This window comes from Triturus cristatus, chromosome 8, assembly GCF_964204655.1.
Source record: "Triturus cristatus chromosome 8, aTriCri1.1, whole genome shotgun sequence".
Lineage (NCBI taxonomy): Eukaryota > Metazoa > Chordata > Amphibia > Caudata > Salamandridae > Triturus > Triturus cristatus.
In genome coordinates this window covers 1,277,259,522-1,277,283,522 of record NC_140591.1, presented here as the reverse complement: position 1 = coordinate 1,277,283,522, position 24,001 = coordinate 1,277,259,522, and the positions used below count along the sequence as shown (strand labels likewise).

At 46.9% G+C, this 24,001-nt stretch overlaps 2 protein-coding genes across 3 annotated transcripts in view; one reads left to right on the top strand and one right to left on the bottom strand.

Moving 5' to 3' along the window:
• Positions 1-3,003, bottom strand: part of CHD1L (chromodomain helicase DNA binding protein 1 like) — a 251,044-nt gene extending 248,041 nt beyond the window's left edge. The window contains exon 1 of one of the 2 annotated variants that reach the window (XM_085623001.1): positions 2,773-3,003. In XM_085623001.1, the coding sequence (XP_085479127.1) occupies positions 2,773-2,863 (91 nt within the window). In that variant the 5' untranslated portion in view covers positions 2,864-3,003. The remainder of the gene's footprint in view (positions 1-2,772) is intronic. The other variant, XM_085623002.1, reaches the window with a different exon arrangement.
• Positions 3,004-3,411: 408 nt separating this feature from the next.
• SFT2D2 (SFT2 domain containing 2) overlaps positions 3,412-24,001 on the top strand; it is an 88,987-nt gene continuing 68,397 nt past the window's right edge. Inside the window, exon 1 of the mRNA XM_085623000.1 lies at positions 3,412-3,591. Coding sequence (XP_085479126.1) covers positions 3,526-3,591 — 66 coding nt within the window. The 5' untranslated portion in view covers positions 3,412-3,525. The remainder of the gene's footprint in view (positions 3,592-24,001) is intronic.

Genomic DNA, 24,001 nt, shown 5'->3' with positions numbered 1-24,001 from the left:
AGTAAGGGGGAGTGACGCGGCCCCGCAAGTGCAGGGAAATGCACTCGTCCTTGTGCTGGCATCCACCTTGCGGGAGCGAGCAGCGTCAGCGCGAGAGCCATATGTTTTCAATTACCACGCGCGCCGCTGCTCACTCCCGCAAAGTGGATGCCAGCACAAGCACGAGTGTGCTTGAAAAGGAGCAGACCGATGGCTAAAGGCCGTCCTAGAGCAGCGCATGCGCGCTGCCTAGGCGAGACCTAAAAAGGGACAAACATAAAGACAAACATTGGAATGTTGGAGCAGAAGGCTTATGACAGCCATTATAAGTCCAGAGCCATTCCATTGTCTTCAATGGAGCGCTCAACATTCCAATGCTGTAAATGGAGTTAGAACACTGGAATCTTGAGAGCTCCATTTAAGACAATAGAGTAGCTCCGGGGCTTATAATGGCTGGTATAAGCCTGGAGCTCCAACATTTCAATGTTTGTCTTAATGTTTCTACCTTTTTAGTTTAGAGCATTCTACCCTTAGTGGGTGAAATGTTCTAATAGCCTTATAGCCCATCTGCCTGGGGCTAGATCGGTTGTTAAAGGCTCTCTCCCTTGTTACAGGCCCACGCCTGATGCTCAGCCCTATAAATAGGGTTCAGGGCCTTTAACAACTGGCTTAGCCCTTACAGCAGGCTTGAAGGCTATAATTAAGGCTCCCTGTTTTCCGTTTTTACGGATTTTTACAGATAAATAAAGATGGAAAACAATGTGTTTTCTGTCTGCATTTATTGTTAAAAGTGGATAAATACAGAAAATTGTGCTCCTTTTAAGTGATTCTGTGCTGTCTCTGATGAATTATAGGCCAGCAGCTGAGCATACGGAAAATTAAAAAACAAGATGAAATTTCATTAAATATTTTCTTTAAATAAGGGCATATGTCAACGTACTTAATGGTATAATGCTAGTATTTACCAGTGGATGTATCGTTAGTAATATTTGACAGCTTAAATAGCTAAAACATGACAGACAAAGTTTGAGTGCACATCTATCAGTTAAATAAATATGAAAATGTACAGTATTTCAACTTAATTTATGCGCAAAACCCAAAATAAATATAGATAAATACAGATAAAATGGCCAAAAAATAAATATGGATAAATGCAGACAGAAATGTTACAAAAATAAATACCATAAAACCAGGAGATCTAGCTATAATACAAGCTCTGCATGCGACGGTGAAAATGCTTGGATGAGCGAGTCAGTGAACGTGGGTGAGCGGGTTCAGAGTAAGCCAGTGCTGCAGTGTTTGAATGACATTAATAACGTTCAGGGACTCGACGACTATTCTGCGTTCCAATCAGGTAAATATAAATGATGGGATTTTGGAGCACTGTGTTTCACACACATACTAAGGGGGCATATTTATGAGCCCATTGTTTTGTTCTTGTATGACGCAACGTGGTGAAAGAGCAAACAAACTCAAAAATGGGGTTTATGAAGCCACGCAAGGCCATCCTGCATGGCCATAAGTGGCTTCATAAATCTCGAGTAAATCAACGCAGCTTACTCTGCGCTAGGTAGGCATTCCATCAGCATTGCTTGGGTATTCCCACACAACTCCTATGGTTTTTTACGCATTCCAAGATTTACCAAAACTGGTAGACCTGGAAATGTGCCAAAAAGATACACCTTCCAGGAGAGGTGTAACAAGGAGAAATAGCTTTACATCTCCTTGTCGCTTCCTCTTTCTATGCGTGCTGAATTCTGGAGTACACATTGGTAGAGGAATATGCCTCTCAGGATTGTTTTGTGCAGGAAGATGTCCATCCCTACACAGAAGCAATCCTTCATGCAACACAGGCACCCTTGCACTACGGTGCAAGGTGTTGTTGCTAGGCAGCAAAAACGGCGCCAGCGCAGGGGAAAAGGCAGGAATTTGCGGTTTCTTTTAAACACAACGTTGCATTACTGCCCTTTCCCTGTCACACAGTGCAGCCCAGAAAGGTGATTTGCAGCTCTGCACTGCATGACAGATCTCATAAATATGCCCTTTGGTGACTAGCAGGTTGACAACCGACCCTACAAGCTTTGCAAGAGAAAGCTGGGCAATATAGGCAGTGGTGTAATTAAAACTCGACCACTACTGAGAGAGGAAGGTAATAAATAGCTCGTGTTTTGGCACTGTTTAAGATTATTTTCTATTTTTTGTGTGTGCAGATTTATAAAGTGCGAACTCGACCCGAAAGTATTGGAGCGCTTTACATGAGCACCAGTTACGTTACACAAGGACACATTCATTCTATCATCAATTTCGGTTTAAAAGAAGATCTAGAACATGTAGTGCAAAATGCCTTGTTGGTGGGGAAAGCAAGGAAACGAAATGGGTCAATATTGTGGCCAATTCAGATGTAAATGAAGATTTCTCGAATACGGTTTGTATGTTCGGAGTTCAGAGATATCTTTATTTTTAGAACCTTTACTACATTATTTAAAGCAATTCCAAATTCTGATATGCCTGTGAACAGGGTGTGTTTAACTGTGGCAGAGTTTTCAACTAAATTCGACACTTAAGTTAGTTCCGGGATAACGAAGTTTCTCTCTGATTATTTTATTCAGAGGTGTCCGGGTGTGTCCTATGGCATTTGAAAGTTGGTTCGTGCACAGTAAGGAAATAAATTCATGCATCGGAAAGAATACATATTCAATTGTTTGGGCTTACTATACTTTAGGGGTGTGAATAACGATGAGACGCTACACTGGGCATGCACGGAACAGGACACACAGCCATCTCTACACTGACCTGTCAACCCCCAGTCACGCAGTGCCCGCTCTGTGACAGCGCCAGCTTTTGATTTCTGTTTACTGCACCCGGACGTTGTTTCACTGGCCATCGTCTATTCACCCTCTCCACAAATTAGTGCCCCAAAACTTCAGGGCACACATGAGATATCAAGTACAAAATGTAACCAGCAAAACTGTACTGCACATCGCTTCCTTCCCAAACCTGCGCGGCTTGTACGTCACAAGGACCAGTGTACAGCTGCTTCTGCAAATCTGACGGCCATCTTGAAGAGATGCCATTCCGTGTAGAAACAAAACTATTTATACAGTAAAATCGAAAAAAAAACGACAATGCACTCGGTATTTTGTCTAATAAATGTATGTACAAAACAGATGCATCCACTTAACATAAGAAGAGGGACCAAGTTAATATTTAACCATAAGTATACCATGTGCTGGAAGAATATAACTCTTTCTTATAATTTAACAATTTATCAGTGCTTTCTTCAATTGAACTTTTTACGGCAACATTACGGAGCAGACACTATTTTAAGGGGCGCGCCGTAATTCTGCGAAAGCCAGTATAATTAAGCACATTTTGTCCGTCTTCACTGTTCTTGTTTACAGAACTCCAGCAACAAATACCAAGACGCCCAAGTGACGTCATGATACCAAGGTCCCGCTGTTGAGTAGGCGGAATCAACCTGTTGCAGATAGCAAGCGGCGGAACCCATCAAGTTTGCACGTTTGCGGGCAGCGTCGAAGTGCTGGGATGGATAAGCTAAAGTCTGTGCTTAGCGGGCAGGACTATGAGGAAGACCGCGGTGGTATGACCGAGGTGAGCTCTATTGCAGTACTATTTACACCAGATTGCTCGGGAGCACGGTGTAAGGCACTCGCGCTCCCCAAGGCTCAGGCAATTGCGCATGAGCGGCCGTTCTGTTTAATGTGTAACAGTGTATAGTAACATTGTATAGTATCACAGGCCCCCGCCTATATTACCCACCCCAAGCTGCGGCGCAGCATGGGTAGCTGGCCGCATTTATCACACGTTCACTGTCGCTCTTTGACGTTGATCCGAAAAAGAAGAGAACTTCCATTTTGCCAACTCGCTTCGACTTAGTGGATAACCGGGGTCTGCCGTCTAAGTCATTGTGGCTCACTGTTCATTTAAAATTATTATTATTTGGAAGAACTAAGACTGCAGGCTTAAATGCCATTTGTAATGCACACGCGATCCTTACATCTGTCACTGTGCAACGAGCGTTGTTGTCTACTTTCTGAATTGTTTTTTCTCATTTGGCCTCCATGCGTCCGAAAGGTGTGTTCTCTGTTGGTGACTTGAGCAATAAACTCTTTGGCCGATTGGAATTGAGAATGTTCTGATCTACGCATATTTTTTGATTGGTGTGCATGATGTGGGCCAAATAATGGTGACACACACTGGTCAATTTCCCTCCCTCCATAAGCCTGTTTCACTAGTCAGTGGGTCCGCAGTGATGGCAAACTAAGATGCAGTCTTACTGACCTAACGGGGGACAAAACTTTAAAATATACATGTCTAAACCCTAAGTCTAGTGTGTAAAATACGAACGGCAAACCCACAGAATGAGAAAATAAATGCAGCAATGAATGAAATTGTCATCGAAGCAATATACACATCCTAACATGGTTGGCAAGTTACTAGCATCTTAGTACTCTATTGCTACTACAAAGGGCTATGCTAAATTTGAGCAGAGAAAATTGCATGCCTATAAAACGCATTTCTTAAGATGGATCGTACAGCATACAATCTCTCAGTAAAGAGAACTGTTTAGGTATTCTCTTTCACACCTCTTGCCCAGGAATGGTAAGCGGGCTCAACACCACTTCTCTACACCGCTCCTTGTGCAGCCCACAGTCGCTGCAAACCGGCGTGACATTTGTCCTTTTAGTTCTGTTGTGAAGCCACTCTAATTAGTGGTGAAATACCTGTGTTTTATAGTATCTGATCACAGATTTTATCACGCGTTTATAAAATTGTAGACACTAAAGTCTCAGTAAGGTAAAACATGTATGCCGATTAATGGTGTCACTTCGATTTACTTATAGGCAACAGAGCTCAACAAATCTATTCGCCCACTCATTATGGCGAGCCAGATTTACAGGTCGAGCAATTTTTAAGGTCAACTGTCCTTGTCTGAGGAGAGAACTCCAACTGGCAAAGAACAGTTGTTCTGTTCATTCAGAAAGTGAATGAACAAAAAACATGACTTTAAATCTTGTTTTTATCTTGTCACATTTGCTAAGACAGAGGTCAAATGTCAGTTTGTCTTCTTACAAATTTCTACTTGTTTTATCCTGGATATTGGTGTTTACCTTTCTTTCTCTGACTGCAAAGTTAGAGGATTTTGTAAAGTGAACTGTCTGAAAATTGTGCTGGGCATACAGCATTTAAATACCTTGGAATTGAGCTGTAGAAATATTTCAAAATATATTTTGCGTCTTTTAAAAGTGAGTTTTTTAATATGAACTGAGAAACATTGATGACAGTGCTATTAGTAAACTAAAAGGCAAGTTGTGTTTACCCTATATGTGAGTTAGTTTTACCCTATATGTGAGTTAGTTTTGTGTTCTACATGGAGCAAACGTTTCTTTAGTCTATTAAGTCAAACAAAATAGTTTTGTTGTACAGCAGACAAGCTGAACTTGGATATTTGAAGGTGCTCTTCTGTGTCATTATGAAGAAACTGATGACTGAAATAAAATATTTGCCTGCGATCACACATTTAGTGATGAGTTTATGGATAAAGCGCATTACAGTTAGGTTGAGTAGATTCTTCAAGTCAATATGCTTGCTGGTCTGGTAACATTTTTCAGTTTTTTTGAGGCCTGAATAATTTTCCCCATTACTAAAACAATCAAAATATGGAAGCCTTCACTGTAAGCATCCATATTGTCATGGCAGCTGCCATTATGAAACCGCAAAAACATGTCTGCATAGTTCGGAGGCAGACATGATACTAACACTTCTGATCGTGCCCGAAACTTCACACTTCTAATACCGTGCAGTAGGAGCCAGGGGATGTGGAGGGTGATGACCAGAGGTTACAGGGAGGCTGCAGTGCGCCTGTGAGGGGCAAAAGGCAAGGAGAGACTATGTGGAGCTCAAGAGGAAAGGTGTATAGAGGAGCATGTAATAGGAACAGAGCAATGATGTCACCAAGGTTCAGAGGAAACCACAAGAGTTGAATAAGGCTGCAGGGGTCAACATGGTAAGAAAGCAGCAACTGGGACAGAAGGTCTGATGGGCCCATGCAACGAGCGGCTGATTGAGTAGTTAGAGAAAAGAATGCAGGTTGGATTTTCACTGTCAAAGAAGTACCCATGCATACCCAAGCACACATCTTTATAATGGAATCTGACTCAAATCGCAAACGCTGAACTTGTCAGCCCTTATTCATGAAGTCCCGGCACTAGCTACCATTACTGGGGTCAAGTAAAATGCAGTGGATACAGCTTCGGCCAATGTCTCATTGTAATTTAAACAGCTCCATCATATTCTTTTTACTGATAGTTGCTTGGTCCTTATTGACCGCCTACCTGATGCGTCTCCTTGCGATATCCTTGAAGGAAATGTGATATTAACTCCTACACGTCTTCACATTATGGATAGATGGTGTGGGTAATGAAGTCCTATTTATAGTCATGTAATTACATAAAGTGTTGGTCACCTTTCTGGTTATTCCTTTTGCTGTTTCAACACCCTTATCAGTTGGCATTGCATATCTCCCAGTGTCCTGGATATTTTGTAAGTTGTTGTGATATCAAAAGTGTATCTGTGTGTTATTACAGGTTAGTCATGTTCGGGACCGCCGGAATTATGCGGCAGAAGAGGGCCAAAATACATGCCCAGGTTGAGTAAATTATGCGGCACATTTTTTAAAAAGTATTACTTCATTATTTTGTACTTTTTACACTTACTAGAACTGTCTGGGCATTGGGAGCACCTCATAAGTGCTGGTTTAATACCCAAATATAGCAATAAGCAACAGAAAGACCTTCCACTCTGCGGTAACATGTGCTACTGCCTTTTTAGTACATCTTGAACCTTTTGAGCTCAAACTTTTTTTTGTTCAATCTGCAGACTATGCAGCAGATGATGGATTATGTGGCGAATCAATAATTATGCAAAAATTGCCACGGCCCCACAATCACATAATTTCAGTGGCCCTGGTTATATTCAATTCAAGTAATGACCGATTTACAGGTACCTCGTTTCAGAAACATATCATTAGTTCCGCTCACTACCTATTTCAACACACTAAAATGTCTAACATTTACCATAGATACTGGGTTTTAAATATAATTCACCTGCCTTATACTATCCTGGTGTGAGGAGTCCCACCTCCCTGCGGACAGACTTAAAACAATATAAACAAGCATATGCAATAGGTCTCGCATTTATAAGAGTTTGAGCTATTGGCATTGTAAAATTACAATGCCTTTTATTTATGTTTTGGTTTTTAAAACAAATAAAAGGCATTGTCATTTACAATGTCAGTAGCATAAACTCGCATAAAAGCAGTGTGCGGCGTGCAGCAGTGTGCGGCGTGCAGCAGTGTGCGGCATGTGGCAGTGTGAGGCGTGCAGCATGCAGCAGTGTGCGGCATGCAGCAGTGTGCGGTGTGCGGCGTGCAGCAGTGTGCGGCGTGCAGCAGTGTTTCGTGTAGCAGTGTGAGGCATGCAGCACTGTGACATGCAGCGGCGTGCAGCAGTGTGCGGCGTGCAGCAGTGTGCGGCGTGCAGCAGTGTGCGGCGTGCAGCAGTGTTTCGTGTAGCAGTGTGAGGCATGCAGCACTGTGGCGTGCAGCGGCGTGCAGCAGTGTGCGGCATGCAGCAGTGTGCGGCGTGCAGCAGTGTGCGGCGTGCAGCAGTGTCGTGCAGCATTGAGTAATGCAGCAGTGTGTGGCGTGCAGCAGTGTGCCGGTTGCATCAGTGTGTGCCGGTTGCATCAGTGTGTGCCGGTTGCATCAGTGTGTGCCGGTTGCATCAGTGTGTGGCGTGCAGCAGTGTGCAGCAGTGTGCGGCAACAAAGAAAAAGAATACCTAATCAAAACAAACCCGGCTATCCTGTACATCTACATGATCCCAAAAATTCATAAGCATGCCACTCAACCACCATTTCGACCAATAGTATCAACAATAAATTCAATACACGAACCCATTGGCAAATTCATCGACCGGCATCTACAGTCCATCGTCAGCACCATGACTACGTACATAAAGGACACCACCCATTTCATTAACATCTTGGAAAATCATAAAACTCAATTTTTTGAAGACATGATCATGTGTACTATTGATGTCAAATCATTATACACCTCAATTCCACACGATTTGGGAATGACGGCTGTAGAAAGCTTCCTGGTACATAGCAACAAAGATGACGACCTAAAAGTGTTTCTGATGGAGTTACTACATTTCACCCTGTTCCACAGTTATTTTCAATGGAACAATCAATTTTTTGTACAATCATCAGGTACATCAATGGGAAATTGTGCCGCACCCAGCTACGCCAATCTTTTCATGTACAGATTTGAACTAGACCATATATTACAAGAATCTGAATGGGAGCAAAATCTGATACTGTACAAACGATACATAGACGACATTTTCATTTTATGGAAAGGATCTGAGAACGCATTAAACATCGCCATCCAACAGTTGAATCAAGTTAATGACAGAATCTCATTCACATCCAACATCAGCAAACGTGAAATACCCTTTCTGGACGTTTTAGTAATCAATGACAGAGGCACATTACAAACCAGCATTTACAGTAAACCCACAGACAGGAACAATCTTTTACATTTTCATAGCTTTCACCAACCATCCCTCAAAACTCATTTACCATTTTCACAACTACTTCGAATCAAAAGAATCGCGTCTACTGAAGAAATTTATGACCAACACAAAGTACTCGCCCTCAAAAAATTTAAAACTAGAGGATATCCTGAAACCACTCTAATGGATGCCACAAAAAGAGCTCAAACATTGGGAAGAAACGAATTACTATCACCCAAACCCACAAGCGACGAACAGAGAACTGTCTTCATGTCTAAATATTCCAGCAGGAGTCACAAAATTAAAAAGTCCATACTCAAACACTGGTCCTTACTAACATTAGAGGATGATTTTAGGGGAATCTTCTCATCAAACCCTAGATTTGCGTACCAAAAACATCAAAGAACTACTAAAGGAAAAAGAAGACCTGTCTCCATTCAGAAAAACATATGGAGGAACATTGCCATGTCATAACTGTGGAAATTGTAACGCAATAATCAAAGGTAATGAGATATCACATCCCACAAAAGGTACCACCATAAAACTTAAAGTAACAGGGACCTGTGACAGCAGCAATCTAGTTTACATGTTAAAATGCCCGTGTGGCATCGCATACGTGGGACAAACACAAAGGAAACTAGAAACAAGAATAATTGAACACAAAAGCAACATTCGATTATACAACGCCAAATCAACAGTTGCGGCACATTTCAATCAGTTTCATCATAATCCAAGCCAGTTACGCTTTTGTATACTAGAAAAAGTTCCGACATTGCCAGGTAAAGACAACCAACAACATCTTTTACGCAGAGAGATTTTCTGGATAAATCACCTATGTACACTACAACCAAAAGGAATGAACGAACGTTTGGAACTCGGATGTTTCTTATGAACATGCATGGTCACAATAATCAATTATTGTCTGTTCATCTTACTGTAAGAAACACATTCCTCGTCCAGGATTCTGACAGCTATGAACGATTTAATTGTTTACCCTGTTTTCATAATTGTCTATGTGTTCATCATTTTTAACAGGATGCTACACAGTGTAGTATTGTTGAATCTCAATTGTCACCTTATTATGTCACCCATCATTTCACACAGGAACCCTCGATATCACCGTCATTCCCGTTTTTTACCAGCGCCACGACATATGTTTTTTTTACTTTCATCCGCGTTATCACACATTCATATAGTGGTCCACGCTCATATTTAGTATGTTTTCCGTCAGAAACACCATGATCCTGTAGCATTCCTTCCTCAATACCAATATTTTTTCTCTATCTATGAACACCTGACTTTAACGTCAGTGCCTATAACGATTCCATGGATACCGGCGGCTTCACATTCCGGTCTTTACTTTCGTCACACGCACAACGCGAGCAAATTTTAAGGTAAGAGACTTTCAGCTTTCAATAGCTAGTCACGCATTCAAGTTTAATTCACGATTTGTTACTGCAAACGCAAATTAACTTGCATCATGGTTTGCTCGTAGGATAAATCACAAAACGATTGTGAATACCAATTTGGTGAAACACGAACGTTATCGTATTTTGAGGAGGATGGCCATCAGCCAGGTACCCTTATCTTTTTCACTCACGAGCACTTTCAAGCACTCTTAAACCACTTCTAAATCACCATTGAATGTCTAGCTCTAGCACACCGTTCGATTATCACTTAACTGTGAATACCGTTCAAGAAATACAAAATGATAGTTCTCTTTCAAACGGTCGAAACTTGCCTCATGAGAGACCGCCAGTACATATGGCGCGTGTTCTCGAGCACAGCCCAATCCCTTCAAACTCCGTATTTTTTCAAAACACATTTTCAAGCGTGCACTTCGTACACAATCATTCGCTGTAATTTTTCTTCATAGACAATTGGCAATGTATAAACATCTATCATTAACTTAAACTCGCATAGAAGTTGATACAAAACTGGCAACTGGAATCTAAGACAGTTTACCTGTTCACGCTTTTTCTGTTTTCTGTTCACTAAAATGTTTGACATGCTGATAAATGGCTTAAAGTATTTAGAGATTTTCTGTTACCCTTGTACTTTCAGAAAAAAGCCCCCTGAAGAAGGGCAATGCCCGAAATGCATTGGGCACACATCGATACTATGACATGAATAGTACGATACTAATTTAAAATAATGGAAATATTGAATATGAGAGTATCATTGTGAAAATCACCAAATAAAGAAAAGAACATATTGAATGACTTTGTGAAAAACTTTATTGAAATTTCCTTACGAGTGCAAGGTCTGGGATGTTACTCCTTAGGGAAATACCGCATCGCATGCAGCACTGTGACATGCAGCGGCGTGCAGCAGTGTGCGGCGTGCAGCATTGTTTCGTGTAGCAGTGTGAGGCATGCAGCACTGTGGCGTGCAGAGGCGTGCAGCAGTGTGCGGCATGCAGCAGTGTGCTGTGTGCAGCAGTGTTGTGCAGCATGCAGCAGTGAGTAATGCAGCAGTGTGTGGCATGCAGCAGTGTGCCGGTTGCATCAGTGTGTGCTGGGCAGCAGTGTGTGGCGTGCAGCAATGTTTCGTGCAGCAGTGTGCGGCGTGCAGCAGTGTGCGGCGTGCAGCAGTGTGAGGTGTGCAGCAGTGTGTGGCGTGCAGCGGCATGCAGCAGTGTGTGGCGTGCAGCAGCATGCAGCAGTGTGAGGCGTGCAGCAGTGTGAGGCGTGCAGCAGTGTGAGGCGTGCAGCAGTGTGAGGCGTGCAGCAGTGTGAGGCGTGCAGCAGTGTGAGGCGTGCAGCAGTGTGAGGCGTGCAGCAGTGTGTGGCGTGCAGCAGTGTGAGGTGTGCAGCAGTGTGTGGCGTGCAGCGGCATGCAGCAGTGTGTGGCGTGCAGCGGCATGCAGCAGTGTGTGGTGTGCAGCGGCATGCAGCAGTGTGTGGCGTGCAGCAGTGTGTGGCGTGCAGCAGTGTGAGGCATGCAGCAGAGACACGTGGAGGGTGAGGAGAGACACGTGTGGAGGGTGAGGAGAGACACGTGTGGAGGGTGAGGAGAGACACGTGTGGAGGGTGAGGAGAGACACGTGTGGAGGGTGAGGAGAGACACGTGTGGAGGGTGAGGAGAGACACGTGTGGAGGGTGAGGAGGAGACACGTGTGGAGGGTGAGGAGGAGACACGTGTGGAGGGTGAGGAGGAGACACGTGTGGAGGGTGAGGAGGAGACACGTGTGGAGGGTGAGGAGGAGACACGTGTGGAGGGTGAGGCGGAGGGTAAGGAGACACGTGTGGAGGGAGAGGAGAGACACGTGTGGAGGGAGAGGAGAGACACGTGTGGAGGGAGAGGAGAGACACGTGTGGAGGGAGAGGAGAGACACGTGTGGAGGGTGAGGAGAGACACGTGTGGAGGGTGAGGAGAGACACGTGTGGAGGGTGAGGAGAGACGTCTGGAGGGTGAGGAGAGACGTCTGGAGGGTGAGGAGAGACGTGTGAGGAGAGACGTGTGTGGAGGGTGAGGAGAGACGTGTGGAGTGTGAGGAGAGACGTGTGGAGTGTGAGGAGAGACGTGTGGAGTGTGAGGAGAGACGTGTGGAGTGTGAGGAGAGACGTGTGGAGTGTGAGGAGAGACGTGTGGAGTGTGAGGAGAGACGTGTGGAGTGTGAGGAGAGACGTGTGGAGTGTGAGGAGAGACGTGTGGAGTGTGAGGAGAGACGTGTGGAGTGTGAGGAGAGACGTGTGGAGTGTGAGGAGAGACGTGTGGAGTGTGAGGAGAGACGTGTGGAGTGTGAGGAGAGACACGTGGAGTGTGAGGAGAGACGTGAAGGGTGAGGAGAGACGTGAAGGAGTGAGTAATGCAGCAGTGTGTGGCATGCAGCAGTGGGCCGGTTGCATCAGTGTGTGCTGGGCAGCAGTGTGTGGCGTGCAGCAATGTTTCGTGTAGCAGTGTGCGGCGTGCAGCCGTGTGTGGCGTGCAGCAGTGTGAGGCGTGCAGCAGTGTGAGGCGTGCAGCAGTGTGAGGCGTGCAGCAGTGTGAGGCGTGCAGCAGTGTGAGGCGTGCAGCAGTGTGAGGCGTGCAGCAGTGTGAGGCGTGCAGCAGTGTGAGGCGTGCAGCAGTGTGAGGCGTGCAGCAGTGTGAGGCGTGCAGCAGTGTGAGGCGTGCAGCAGTGTGAGGCCTGCAGCAGTGTGAGGCGTGCAGCAGTGTGAGGCGTGCAGCAGTGTGTGGCGTGCAGCAGTGTGTGGCGTGCAGCAGTGTGTGGCGTGCAGCAGTGTGTGGCGTGCAGCAGTGTGTGGCGTGCAGCAGTGTGTGGCGTGCAGCAGTGTGTGGCGTGCAGCAGTGTGTGGCGTGCAGCAGTGTGTGGCGTGCAGCAGTGTGTGGCGTGCAGCAGTGTGTGGCGTGCAGCGGCATGCAGCAGTGTGTGGCGTGCAGCGGCATGCAGCAGTGTGTGGCGTGCAGCGGCATGCAGCAGTGTGTGGCGTGCAGCGGCATGCAGCAGTGTGTGGCGTGCAGCGGCATGCAGCAGTGTGTGGCGTGCAGCGGCATGCAGCAGTGTGTGGCGTGCAGCGGCATGCAGCGTGCAGCAGTGTGTGGCGTGCAGCAGTGTGTGGCGTGCAGCAGTGTGTGGCGTGCAGCAGTGTGTGGCGTGCAGCAGTGTGTGGTGTGCAGCAGTGTGAGGCGTGCAGCAGTGTGTGGTGTGCAGCAGTGTGAGGCGTGCAGCAGTGTGAGGCGTGCAGCAGTGTGAGGCGTGCAGCAGTGTGAGGCGTGCAGCACTGTGAGGCGTGCAGCAGTGTGAGGCGTGCAGCAGTGTGAGGCGTGCAGCAGAGACACGTGGAGGGTGAGGACAGACACGTGTGGAGGGTGAGGAGAGACACGTGTGGAGGGTGAGGAGAGACACGTGTGGAGGGTGAGGAGGAGACACGTGTGGAGTGTGAGGAGGAGACACGTGTGGAGTGTGAGGAGGAGACACGTGTGGAGTGTGAGGAGGAGACACGTGTGGAGTGTGAGGAGGAGACACGTGTGGAGGGAGAGGAGAGACACGTGTGGAGGGAGAGGAGAGACACGTGTGGAGGGAGAGGAGAGACACGTGTGGAGGGAGAGGAGAGACACGTGTGGAGGGAGAGGAGAGACACGTGTGGAGGGAGAGGAGAGACACGTGTGGAGGGAGAGGAGAGACACGTGTGGAGGGAGAGGAGAGACACGTGTGGAGGGAGAGGAGAGACACGTGTGGAGGGAGAGGAGAGACACGTGTGGAGGGTGAGGAGAGACACGTGTGGAGGGTGAGGAGAGACACGTGTGGAGGGTGAGGAGAGACACGCGTGGAGGGTGAGGAGAGACGCGTGGAGTGTGAGGAGAGACGCGTGGAGTGTGAGGAGAGACGCGTGGAGTGTGAGGAGAGACGCGTGGAGTGTGAGGAGAGACGCGTGGAGTGTGAGGAGAGACGCGTGGAGTGTGAGGAGAGACGCGTGGAGTGTGAGGAGAGACGCGTGGAGTGTGAGGAGAGACGCGTGGAGTGTGAGGAGAGACGCGTGGAGTGTGAGGAGAGACGCGTGGAGTGTGAGGAGAGACGCGTGGAGTGTGAGGAGAGACGCGTGGAGTGTGAGGAGAGACGCGTGGAGTGTGAGGAGAGACGCGTGGAAAGAGACGCGTGGAGTGTGAGGAGAGACGCGTGGAGTGTGAGGAGAGACGCGTGGAGTGTGAGGAGAGACGCGTGGAGTGTGAGGAGAGACGCGTGGAGTGTGAGGAGAGACGCGTGGAGTGTGAGGAGAGACGCGTGGAGTGTGAGGAGAGACGCGTGTGGAGTGTGAGGAGAGACGCGTGTGGAGTGTGAGGAGAGACGCGTGTGGAGTGTGAGGAGAGACGCGTGTGGAGTGTGAGGAGAGACGCGTGTGGAGTGTGAGGAGAGACGCGTGTGGAGTGTGAGGAGAGACGCGTGTGGAGTGTGAGGAGAGACGCGTGTGGAGTGTGAGGAGAGACGCGTGTGGAGTGTGAGGAGAGACGCGTGTGGAGTGTGAGGAGAGACGCGTGTGGAGTGTGAGGAGAGACGCGTGTGGAGTGTGAGGAGAGACGCGTGTGGAGTGTGAGGAGAGACGCGTGTGGAGTGTGAGGAGAGACGCGTGTGGAGTGTGAGGAGAGACGCGTGTGGAGTGTGAGGAGAGACGCGTGTGGAGTGTGAGGAGAGACGCGTGTGGAGTGTGAGGAGAGACGCGTGTGGAGTGTGAGGAGAGACGCGTGTGGAGTGTGAGGAGAGACGCGTGTGGAGTGTGAGGAGAGACGCGTGTGGAGTGTGAGGAGAGACGCGTGTGGAGTGTGAGGAGAGACGCGTGTGGAGTGTGAGGAGAGACGCGTGTGGAGGGTGAGGCGAGACGCGTGTGGAGGGTGAGGCGAGACGCGTGTGGAGGGTGAGGCGAGACGCGTGTGGAGGGTGAGGCGAGACGCGTGTGGAGGGTGAGGCGAGACGCGTGTGGAGGGTGAGGCGAGACGCGTGTGGAGGGTGAGGCGAGACGCGTGTGGAGGGTGAGGCGAGACGCGTGTGGAGGGTGAGGCGAGACGCGTGTGGAGGGTGAGGCGAGACGCGTGTGGAGGGTGAGGCGAGACGCGTGTGGAGGGTGAGGCGAGACGCGTGTGGAGGGTGAGGCGAGACGCGTGTGGAGGGTGAGGCGAGACGCGTGTGGAGGGTGAGGCGAGACGCGTGTGGAGGGTGAGGCGAGACGCGTGTGGAGGGTGAGGCGAGACGCGTGTGGAGGGTGAGGCGAGACGCGTGTGGAGGGTGAGGCGAGACGCGTGTGGAGGGTGAGGCGAGACGCGTGTGGAGGGTGAGGCGAGACGCGTGTGGAGGGTGAGGCGAGACGCGTGTGGAGGGTGAGGCGAGACGCGTGTGGAGGGTGAGGCGAGACGCGTGTGGAGGGTGAGGCGAGACGCAGGTGGAGGGTGAGGCGAGACGCAGGTGGAGGGTGAGGCGAGACGCAGGTGGAGGGTGAGGAGAGACCGGAGGTGGAGGGTGAGGAGAGACCGGAGGTGGAGGGTGAGGAGAGACCGGAGGTGGAGGGTGAGGAGAGACCGGAGGTGGAGGGTAAGGAGAGACCGGAGGTGGAGGGTAAGGAGAGACCGGAGGTGGAGGGTAAGGAGAGACCGGAGGTGGAGGGTAAGGAGAGACCGGAGGTGGAGGGTAAGGAGAGACCGGAGGTGGAGGGTAAGGAGAGACCGGAGGTGGAGGGTAAGGAGAGACCGGAGGTGGAGGGTAAGGAGAGACCGGAGGTGGAGGGTAAGGAGAGACCGGAGGTGGAGGGTAAGGAGAGACCGGAGGTGGAGGGTAAGGAGAGACCGGAGGTGGAGGGTAAGGAGAGACCGGAGGTGGAGGGTAAGGAGAGACGGAGGTGGAGGGTAAGGAGAGACGGAGGTGGAGGGTAAGGAGAGACGGAAGTGGAGGGTAAGGAGAGACGGAAGTGGAGGGTAAGGAGAGACGGAAGTGGAGGGTAAGGAGAGACGGAAGTGGAGGGTAAGGAGAGACCGAGTTGGAAGGGAATCAGAAGTGGAGGAGAGAGAGAGAGGTGGAGGGTGAGGAGAGACAGTGGTGGAGTGGGGGGGAGGGGAGGATATAACTTTTACTTCCTCTCCTAGTGTAAGGTAACGCCCCCACCCCACAGGCCCTGCCGGGGCCGAGAGCAGATCACTGTTCGCATCAGCCGTCACCCGAGACCGCTCCTTACTTGTTGGTAAATAGAGGTTCACTATCTGTTGATAATGGGATTCACTTGGGGGGCTGACTTACCTCCTCCACCCCCAGGGCCAACACTGAGAAGGCATCAGAGACCTGGTGCTGCCTATGCTGCAGTACTGCGAGAGAGAGGGATGGGGGGGCGGGCAGAGGAAGAGGAGCGGGGTTAGAGAAGGGACAGGTGGGGAGAGAAAGAGGAGAGAAGGGACAGAGACAGAAAAGGAGCAAAAAAAGAATTAGAGAGAGTAAAGAGGAGAGTTGGGGAAAATGAAAACAATACGAGAGAACATGTAGCAAAGAGGTGGAGAGAGAAGATGGGAGAGAGAGTAAGGACGCAGCCAATAGAAAGGGCAGAGACAAAAAGAATCGAAACAATACAAAAGTATTTTCCAAACTCGTAAATAACCACGGGCCAAACAACTGATCTGCAATGAAGCATCCGAATCCGGTATATCATGACGTTAACCATGCAATAAAAAATAAATTAAAATTAAAAAAAAAAACACGTATACACCATGGTGACCCTTTTCCATGCAACGTATTCTAAAACGCCATTCTCATTCATACATTCACAGCAAACCTGTTCACAAGAGTGACAGAAAATGTGGTATTAGTGTTACATTTTTGTTTACATCCATACCCGCTCACTTATGCAATTAAAGGATTCATGACCACACGGTTAAACAAAACGTACTGATTGGCCTTGCCGTGAAGGAGAAACACGTGTTGACACACACTCCCGATCTGTGAAACGTTCACCCCACTTTCTCGAAATTGAAACCAGTGCATGTGTCCGACGAACTTCCTGCCGCTTATCTGAATGCACCAGTGGCAGAAGATAGTCCCCATCTTTACAACAACACAATTAAAGGGAGGCATGTCTGTCTCACCCCACCGCCACATGTCTCTGAGTCTTACTGTCTCATGCGAGATCTCCCTCTAGGAGACAGCTGACACCGACTCTTCCCCTGAGACAGTACGGGAGATGCGTGTGTGTGCATAGTGTGTGTGTGTCTATATGTATATATCTGTGTGTGCATGCATGTGTGTGTGTTTGTATGTGTATATGTTTGTGTATGCATGTGTGTGTTGGTGTGCACGTATGGGTGTGTCATTGTGTTCATTTGTCTTCATGGATGTGTACACATATGTTTGTGTGTATAACCATGTCTGTGTATGCATGTTTGTGTGTATGTATATGTGTTTGAGTATGTTGGTGTGCGTGCTTGTTTATATGTGTATGTGGGGTTGGTGTGCATGTATATGCATATGTTTATGCATGTCTGTGTGTGTTTGTATATGTTCATATGTGTGTGTAAATGCATGTGTGTGTTTGTATGTGTGCATAGTTGTGTATGCATGTGATCAGAGGGAAGAGTGCACTTGAGGGCAAAGAGGAAAACATACAGGGAAGAGTATATGAGGGCAGAGAGAAAAATACAGAGGGAAAAGCACGTGAGGGCAGAGAGAAAAATACAGAGGGAAGAGTCCATGTGAGGGAGGAGAGAAAAATGGAGAGGGAAGAGCTCATGTGAGAGCAAAGCGAAAAAAATACAGAGGGTAGGGCACATGTGAGACCGGAGATAAAAACATAGAGGGAAAAGAGCATGTGAGAGCAGAGAGAAAAATATAGAAAGAAGAACACATGCGAGGGCAGAGAAAAAAATACAGAGCAAAGAGCACATGTGAGAGCATTGAGAAAAAATGCAGAGGGAAGAGTACATGTGAGGGAAGAGAGACAAATACAGAGGGAATAGCATGTGTGAGGAAAGAGAGAAAAATAAAGAGGGAAAAGCACATGAGAGGGCAGAGTGAAAATACAGAGGGAATAGCACATGTGAGACCAGAGAGAAAAACATAGAGGGAAGAGCATATGTGAGGTCTAGACGCCTTACACAATTGGCGCCCTGAGCAGCATTTCCTTTTCATGCCCTGGCACAATTAATCTTACATTCTATGTCACGTCACTCAGGAGTACAACCTCGAATGCTAAACACTGACCAATGAAATTACGTGGCGAAACACCAGCCTATTCAGTGTCATGGACCCCAGGGCAAGTAAGTAAATGACCCCCCAACCTCCTCAATATGCTACAGTTATATTAAATACACTAATTATCAGCGTTCGTGGGCCCTGGTGCCACTGCACCTGCTGCACCAATTGAAGAAACGCCCCTCGGCAAAGGTACACAAACAAGGAATCAATGACTGCCGACCTACCGGAACCACTGCAAAATGATAAAATAAAAATACTTTCCACAGAACATTTACGATGGAATGCATAGAAGCGCTGCCATTATAGCATTATTAATAGAAGATCGTTGCTACAGGTTTGTTTTTGAAGTGTCGAATTCTAGCCTGGAGAGTGAGGATGGTATATTTTAGGAGGGCTGAAGAGGCGCATGGCGTGGGATCGCGCTAGCATGCATCACAGCTCACAAACCTCGGACACATTAGGGGCAGCGGAATGTACAACATACAGAAAGTATGTGCATCACCACGTCGTTACAAAATTGCAGAAACCTGATGCTTTGGTTAAAACATGGCCACAATGTTATCAACTACTGCAGAAGAAAAGATGGCCGAATGGGAAACGTGTGGAAGGAGAGGAGTTTTCTTGTTTGAGAACAAGGCTGTACGATTACGGCGACATTTAAAAGTCAATTGCTTCACTTAAGGCGAGAGTTTATTATTAAAGTAAATTAAAGGGAGTGGACAAAGATAACTGGTTCCTAGTCGGTAAAGATGGGTCTAATGAAGCAAAGGTGACCCAAACAAGATGGACTTACAAAGGGATTTAAGGACAGTGAAAGGAATCAAGCAGAGCATCAAAGGGCTGGGTGAGAAGGGAGGGGGGAATGCAAGGAGCAGCTGTGCACGCCATCGTGCACTCAAGCCCTAGGCCAGCAAAACCATGTGGGTAGCACTTTTGAAAGCCCACTTACAAAATGTCTCAGAGACAGCTTTCGCTGTCTCAGTGAGAACTAAAGAGACAGCTTTCGCTGTCTCAGCGAGAACTAAAATGAAAAAGCATTGGCAAAGTCAGTAGGTTTAGCATTGGCTGACAGCCATTTGGCAAGATAAAAAAAAATTCCCTCCGAAAAAGCACACGTTATCAAAGTAGTTACTTGCATTGAAGGGAAATACTTAGTACGTGGAATGTGCTTGTTATGAAATGGCAGCATGCCATAACTCAGTGTAGTCAGTCAGTGGCTGAATATGGCTGTGGGTGGAGAACAATGTGAATGACCACAACAAACTATTGGATGAAGTCTGGCTGAAACCCCCTATAAGTAACTGTTATAGACATTATTTTATTAAAGTCAAAAGGTCTTTGCTAACACCAGACCTAAAACAGCCAGTCGGTCTGACGTTGGCTGTCAGTTTCTTGCCTTTGCTAATGCTTTTTAAAAATAATTCTTACTAATCGAGCAGAAAAGACCGCTAAATATAGAGTGTTGAAAAGACACATCAATAGAGAATGTTGAAAAGGCAGATACATAGAGGGGCTTGCAAGGATAGATAGGCAAAGACAGAGGTGGATAGATAGGCTAGGAGAAACAGACAGACAGCTAGATAGGAAGGTAGATAGACAGGCAGATAGATAGAGATAGGCAGGTGGACAGACCTAGATACACAGGGTTGCAAAGATAGGAGAGGAAATTGGAATAAACACACAGTTTCAATTATTAATATAACAGTTAAATGCCAGTACAAACACAAACTACAAGAGGAATAAAAAGCAAACTAGAAAGCCATACACATAGAACATACATATAACTTGGTTTACAAGTATAAATATAGTCTTCAATTAAAATCTAAACCAGCATGACGTATAGGAGTGCAGTTATAAATGCACCGCATTGCAAGTATACAAAATAGAGTATAACTTTATAAAGAACAGTTTTAAATGGGTAAGCTCTAGTATGCTGTGGAATAGCAGCAGCCAGCCAGATAAATAAAGGCCACTCCAAAGTGAATTTACAATCACATTTACAGGAGACAGGCACTGATAAAGCTGGAACGTTTACTGTGCTTAAAAAGCTTGAAGTGCTTTATTGCATAAGGCCCTAAACACAAAGGTAACACAAAAGTAATAATAAAGTAAAGACAAAAACACTGGTGCTGAAGGATAACTATCTTGTGTGTGGATGTGCTCCTTATGAAAGAGCAAAATTCAGTCACTCTAAGTTAGCTAGTACTGAAGCAAGCTGACCCAGCGCTTCATGATATATGCTGCAGTGGGCGAAGCAACATTTGAATGACACAGTAACAACCCAATGGATACAGAGAGCTGGAAAAAAACACCATTAAGTATTTTATTCATATAATTTTACTAAAATCACAATTTCTTGGCTAACTTCAGACCTAAGAAGGACCTTTCGCCCTCCCTTGATACCCTATGTAAGGGTACATATTCCATCCTCCATCTTGGTTTTGTCTGCCTTGCAGACCCTTATTAGCTTACCATGATGCGGTCTGTTCCCCTCGGGGGCCTGGTAGTGTTGGCGGCCGTCAGGATCCGAGACTTGACACAGCACTGCTGCAGTCCATTACTGATTACCTACCAGGCTTGGGTTGATAGTGCAATATGGAGCTTCAACAGCTGTCTGCCTCCTTCAGTAGATGTGAATGAAGGAGATGCTTGAGCGCTGCTTTCTTTGTCTCTTTAGGAGGCTGAGCAGCCCTTTTTAGGTTTCGCCTGAGCCAGCGCGCATGCGCTGCTCTGCAAGACTTTTTGTAAGGGGCTTCAAAAATCTGACCACACGCTCGTGCGTGTGTTTTGTTTTTGTTCACAGGCTATTGGGCTTTGCATGCGTCTTTCTAAGAAAGACAGCACACAATTGGGCAAAGGCGGGTGCATGTCCTGCCTTTGCTCCGCCCACGGCTTAATGCTTGTGGTTACCCGCACGGGCGACATCTGTTTTGAATTATCGTGCCCAGACGCGTGCGTGATAATTCAAAACACATGGCTCGTGGTGGCCCGCGTGCACGCACCACTCTCGTGCTTGTTATGTAAAGTGCCTGCTCGCATGGCAGAAAGTCATGAAGACACAGCAAACCGCATTTCATCTTAAAAGTGTCACTGTGGATAATTCTGCAATGTTTTTATTAAATTTCATGAAAAAAATCACGTGATTTTGCACCTCCACACAGCATGTACTAATCCGTCTCTCCACTTCTAAGCTTTGCGCTTTCTACCACTCCTGCTTATTATTATACCACAGCGTCTCTGCAGGCGCCTCTTTCACTATCTCCCCGCATTTCCTTCCGTTCGCTCTGCAGCACTACTTCTCCATATCGCACACATTTTTCAAGCTCCTCTGTTCCCTGTGGAAGCGGCGACAGGGCAGCGCGCGAGCTCCCGGGGTCATTAATTCGGTGGTGGGGCATGTGCTCGTCGCCATCGAGATGTATCTCTGAGCGGGAGATAAAGGCTGCGTTCTGTGCAGTGAAGCGGCCTCCAAGGGGAAATGATCTGTGATCTCCCCCAGGCATTGATGAGAGAAACCTGAGGGGTGGAGGGCAATAACAGGGTGTCCGATGCTTCACCCAATAGCGTCTCTGGAGACGAGACATTTTGGAGCAGTTTGAGGTGATACACCAGTAGCATCTGCCTGTCCCAGGCTGGCCTGTGTCATCTCAAATCCCTGTAGTGCACTTTATTGGCGAACAAGAGACATTCCTTTGCTCATGACAGAGATAGTAATTTGGTGGCAGGTGTTTTGCAAATAAATAATAATGCAGTGGCTATGTGGGCGTAGCGAGTCAAACTTCTGCTACTTGCATATCCTGTGCTGGCAGGTCATGGGTTTGAAACTAGAACAACCAACAAATAAACACGTGCCCTAACCTGCATTGTGCACATGGTGCTGGTGAGTTAGTTTTCATCCTGATCCCTCGTCCGGTGTAGTAAGCACTATATAAATGACATTACAAATACAATATAGACTTGGAGGTGCCCAAGCAGCAGCTGATTACCAATCTGTTCGTCCTTACTGACGGATGCTGCGCTGAGGTGGGGGCACCCTGAGAGTTTGAGGTGCGTTCTATACGCATATCGGTAGTGGGTGCTCGTCTTGCAGAACGTCCTTGGTGAAACATCTGTTCTTGCTTACATAAAAAGTCTGCCTCACGCATTTAAGTCCATGACTCCACCTTGACTGTTTTACTGTTCGCCCTGGGCTCCACGCCTATCTCTGACCATGATGGCTTCGTGCTACAACACATTCTCTTTGCCAGTGTCACTGGAATTATGTGGCAGTGGAGGACCAAACATATGTCAGCTTTGACAAACTGTGTGGCTAGAAAACAAACATATGATGCATGATGTGGCACTATTTTGTAATTTCAGCGCACATTAATGTTGTCTGGTCAAAAGTTTCACGTAATAAGTAGCACTGAACACGCAAGTACAGAAATTGACGGAGCATCTGCCAAAGCTCAGCACATGCCTGTCACTGTTTTTGTGGTTACTTTTGATCCCTTTCGATTAGAAATTAAATGTGCTTTGCTGAGTACTTCGAATGATAAGGCAGGTGCTATGTGGCAAGTGTGGTTAATCCATTATTATATAGAAAACACTGCAGTAGCATATTCTTAGAGTTGGAGTGGCATTTGGTTGTACCCAGGACCACTGAAATTATCTGACAGGAGACAACCAAATTATGTGGCAGAGTTAATAATATTATGCAGCAAGAAAAGGTAAATTATGCAGCATATTTTGTAACATCATTACTACATTATGTTGTCATTTTCACCCATGTTAATACTGTTACATCAAATATTTTGCAAAATTTGTAAGTATTTAACATTTAAATACAGCAATAAACTACTGAAAGGTGACCAGTCAACCTTTGGGAAGGTCCTTCCACTGTGCAGCAGCCCAAGGTGCTGCATTTTTTTAGTACATTTTGATCTGTATGCGAGCACTGAAAAAAATGCAGTTCCTCATTTTTTAGGTCTCACTTATAACACTTTTTTATAATAACATTTCAGCATGCAGCAGAGCACCCACACTACTCTACAACATAGCTTAAAGACATTGGCACTGCCAATAGCTCTGGCTAAACACTTATAAGGTCCCAAAAGCGGGACCTATTGGCTATGCCAATGCTTGTTTAGTTTGGGTTTCCAGCACATTGGTCGGTCCTAGACAGACATGATCTCTTCTTTTCCAGAGATTATTAGCTGGCTTGTCAAATGGAGAGTACCAGTGCTCTCAAGCAGCCAACGTTTTTATGGTAATGCTGCTTCCAGCTGTTTTTTCGAGAGGTGTTTTCTTGCTGTGGATAGTATTATGCCTGCACAGATTTTGGAGGGCATGTGCTCTTCCAAGCGGCTTCGACCTTCCCTGACGAAGATTCTATAGCTTAAAGTCAAGGATGCGTAGTGGGTGTCTCTTAAAGCCTAATGATGGGCAGTTTTAAAGAATTTGCTCAGCATAAGTCTCCTAAACAGGATTTCTTTGGGTCCCTTGTCTCTTTTTTTCTTTCCCTCCAATGAAGCTAGGAAAGATTCAGACACTTCAACCTTGCCAGACCATAGGAGGATGTTGGTGGAAGAAGAGGAGTTGAATCTAGTGCTCTCCTATATAGGGAAGATTCTGGGGTTGACTAAGGTACCAGAAAAAGCTAATTTCACTAGTTATGCCCTCTTTTCTGAATTCTCTTGAACTCTTTCTTCCTAGATCCCTGCGTTTAATTCCTGAAGTTAAGGAGGCCATTTTATAGAAATGTAATAAACCACTG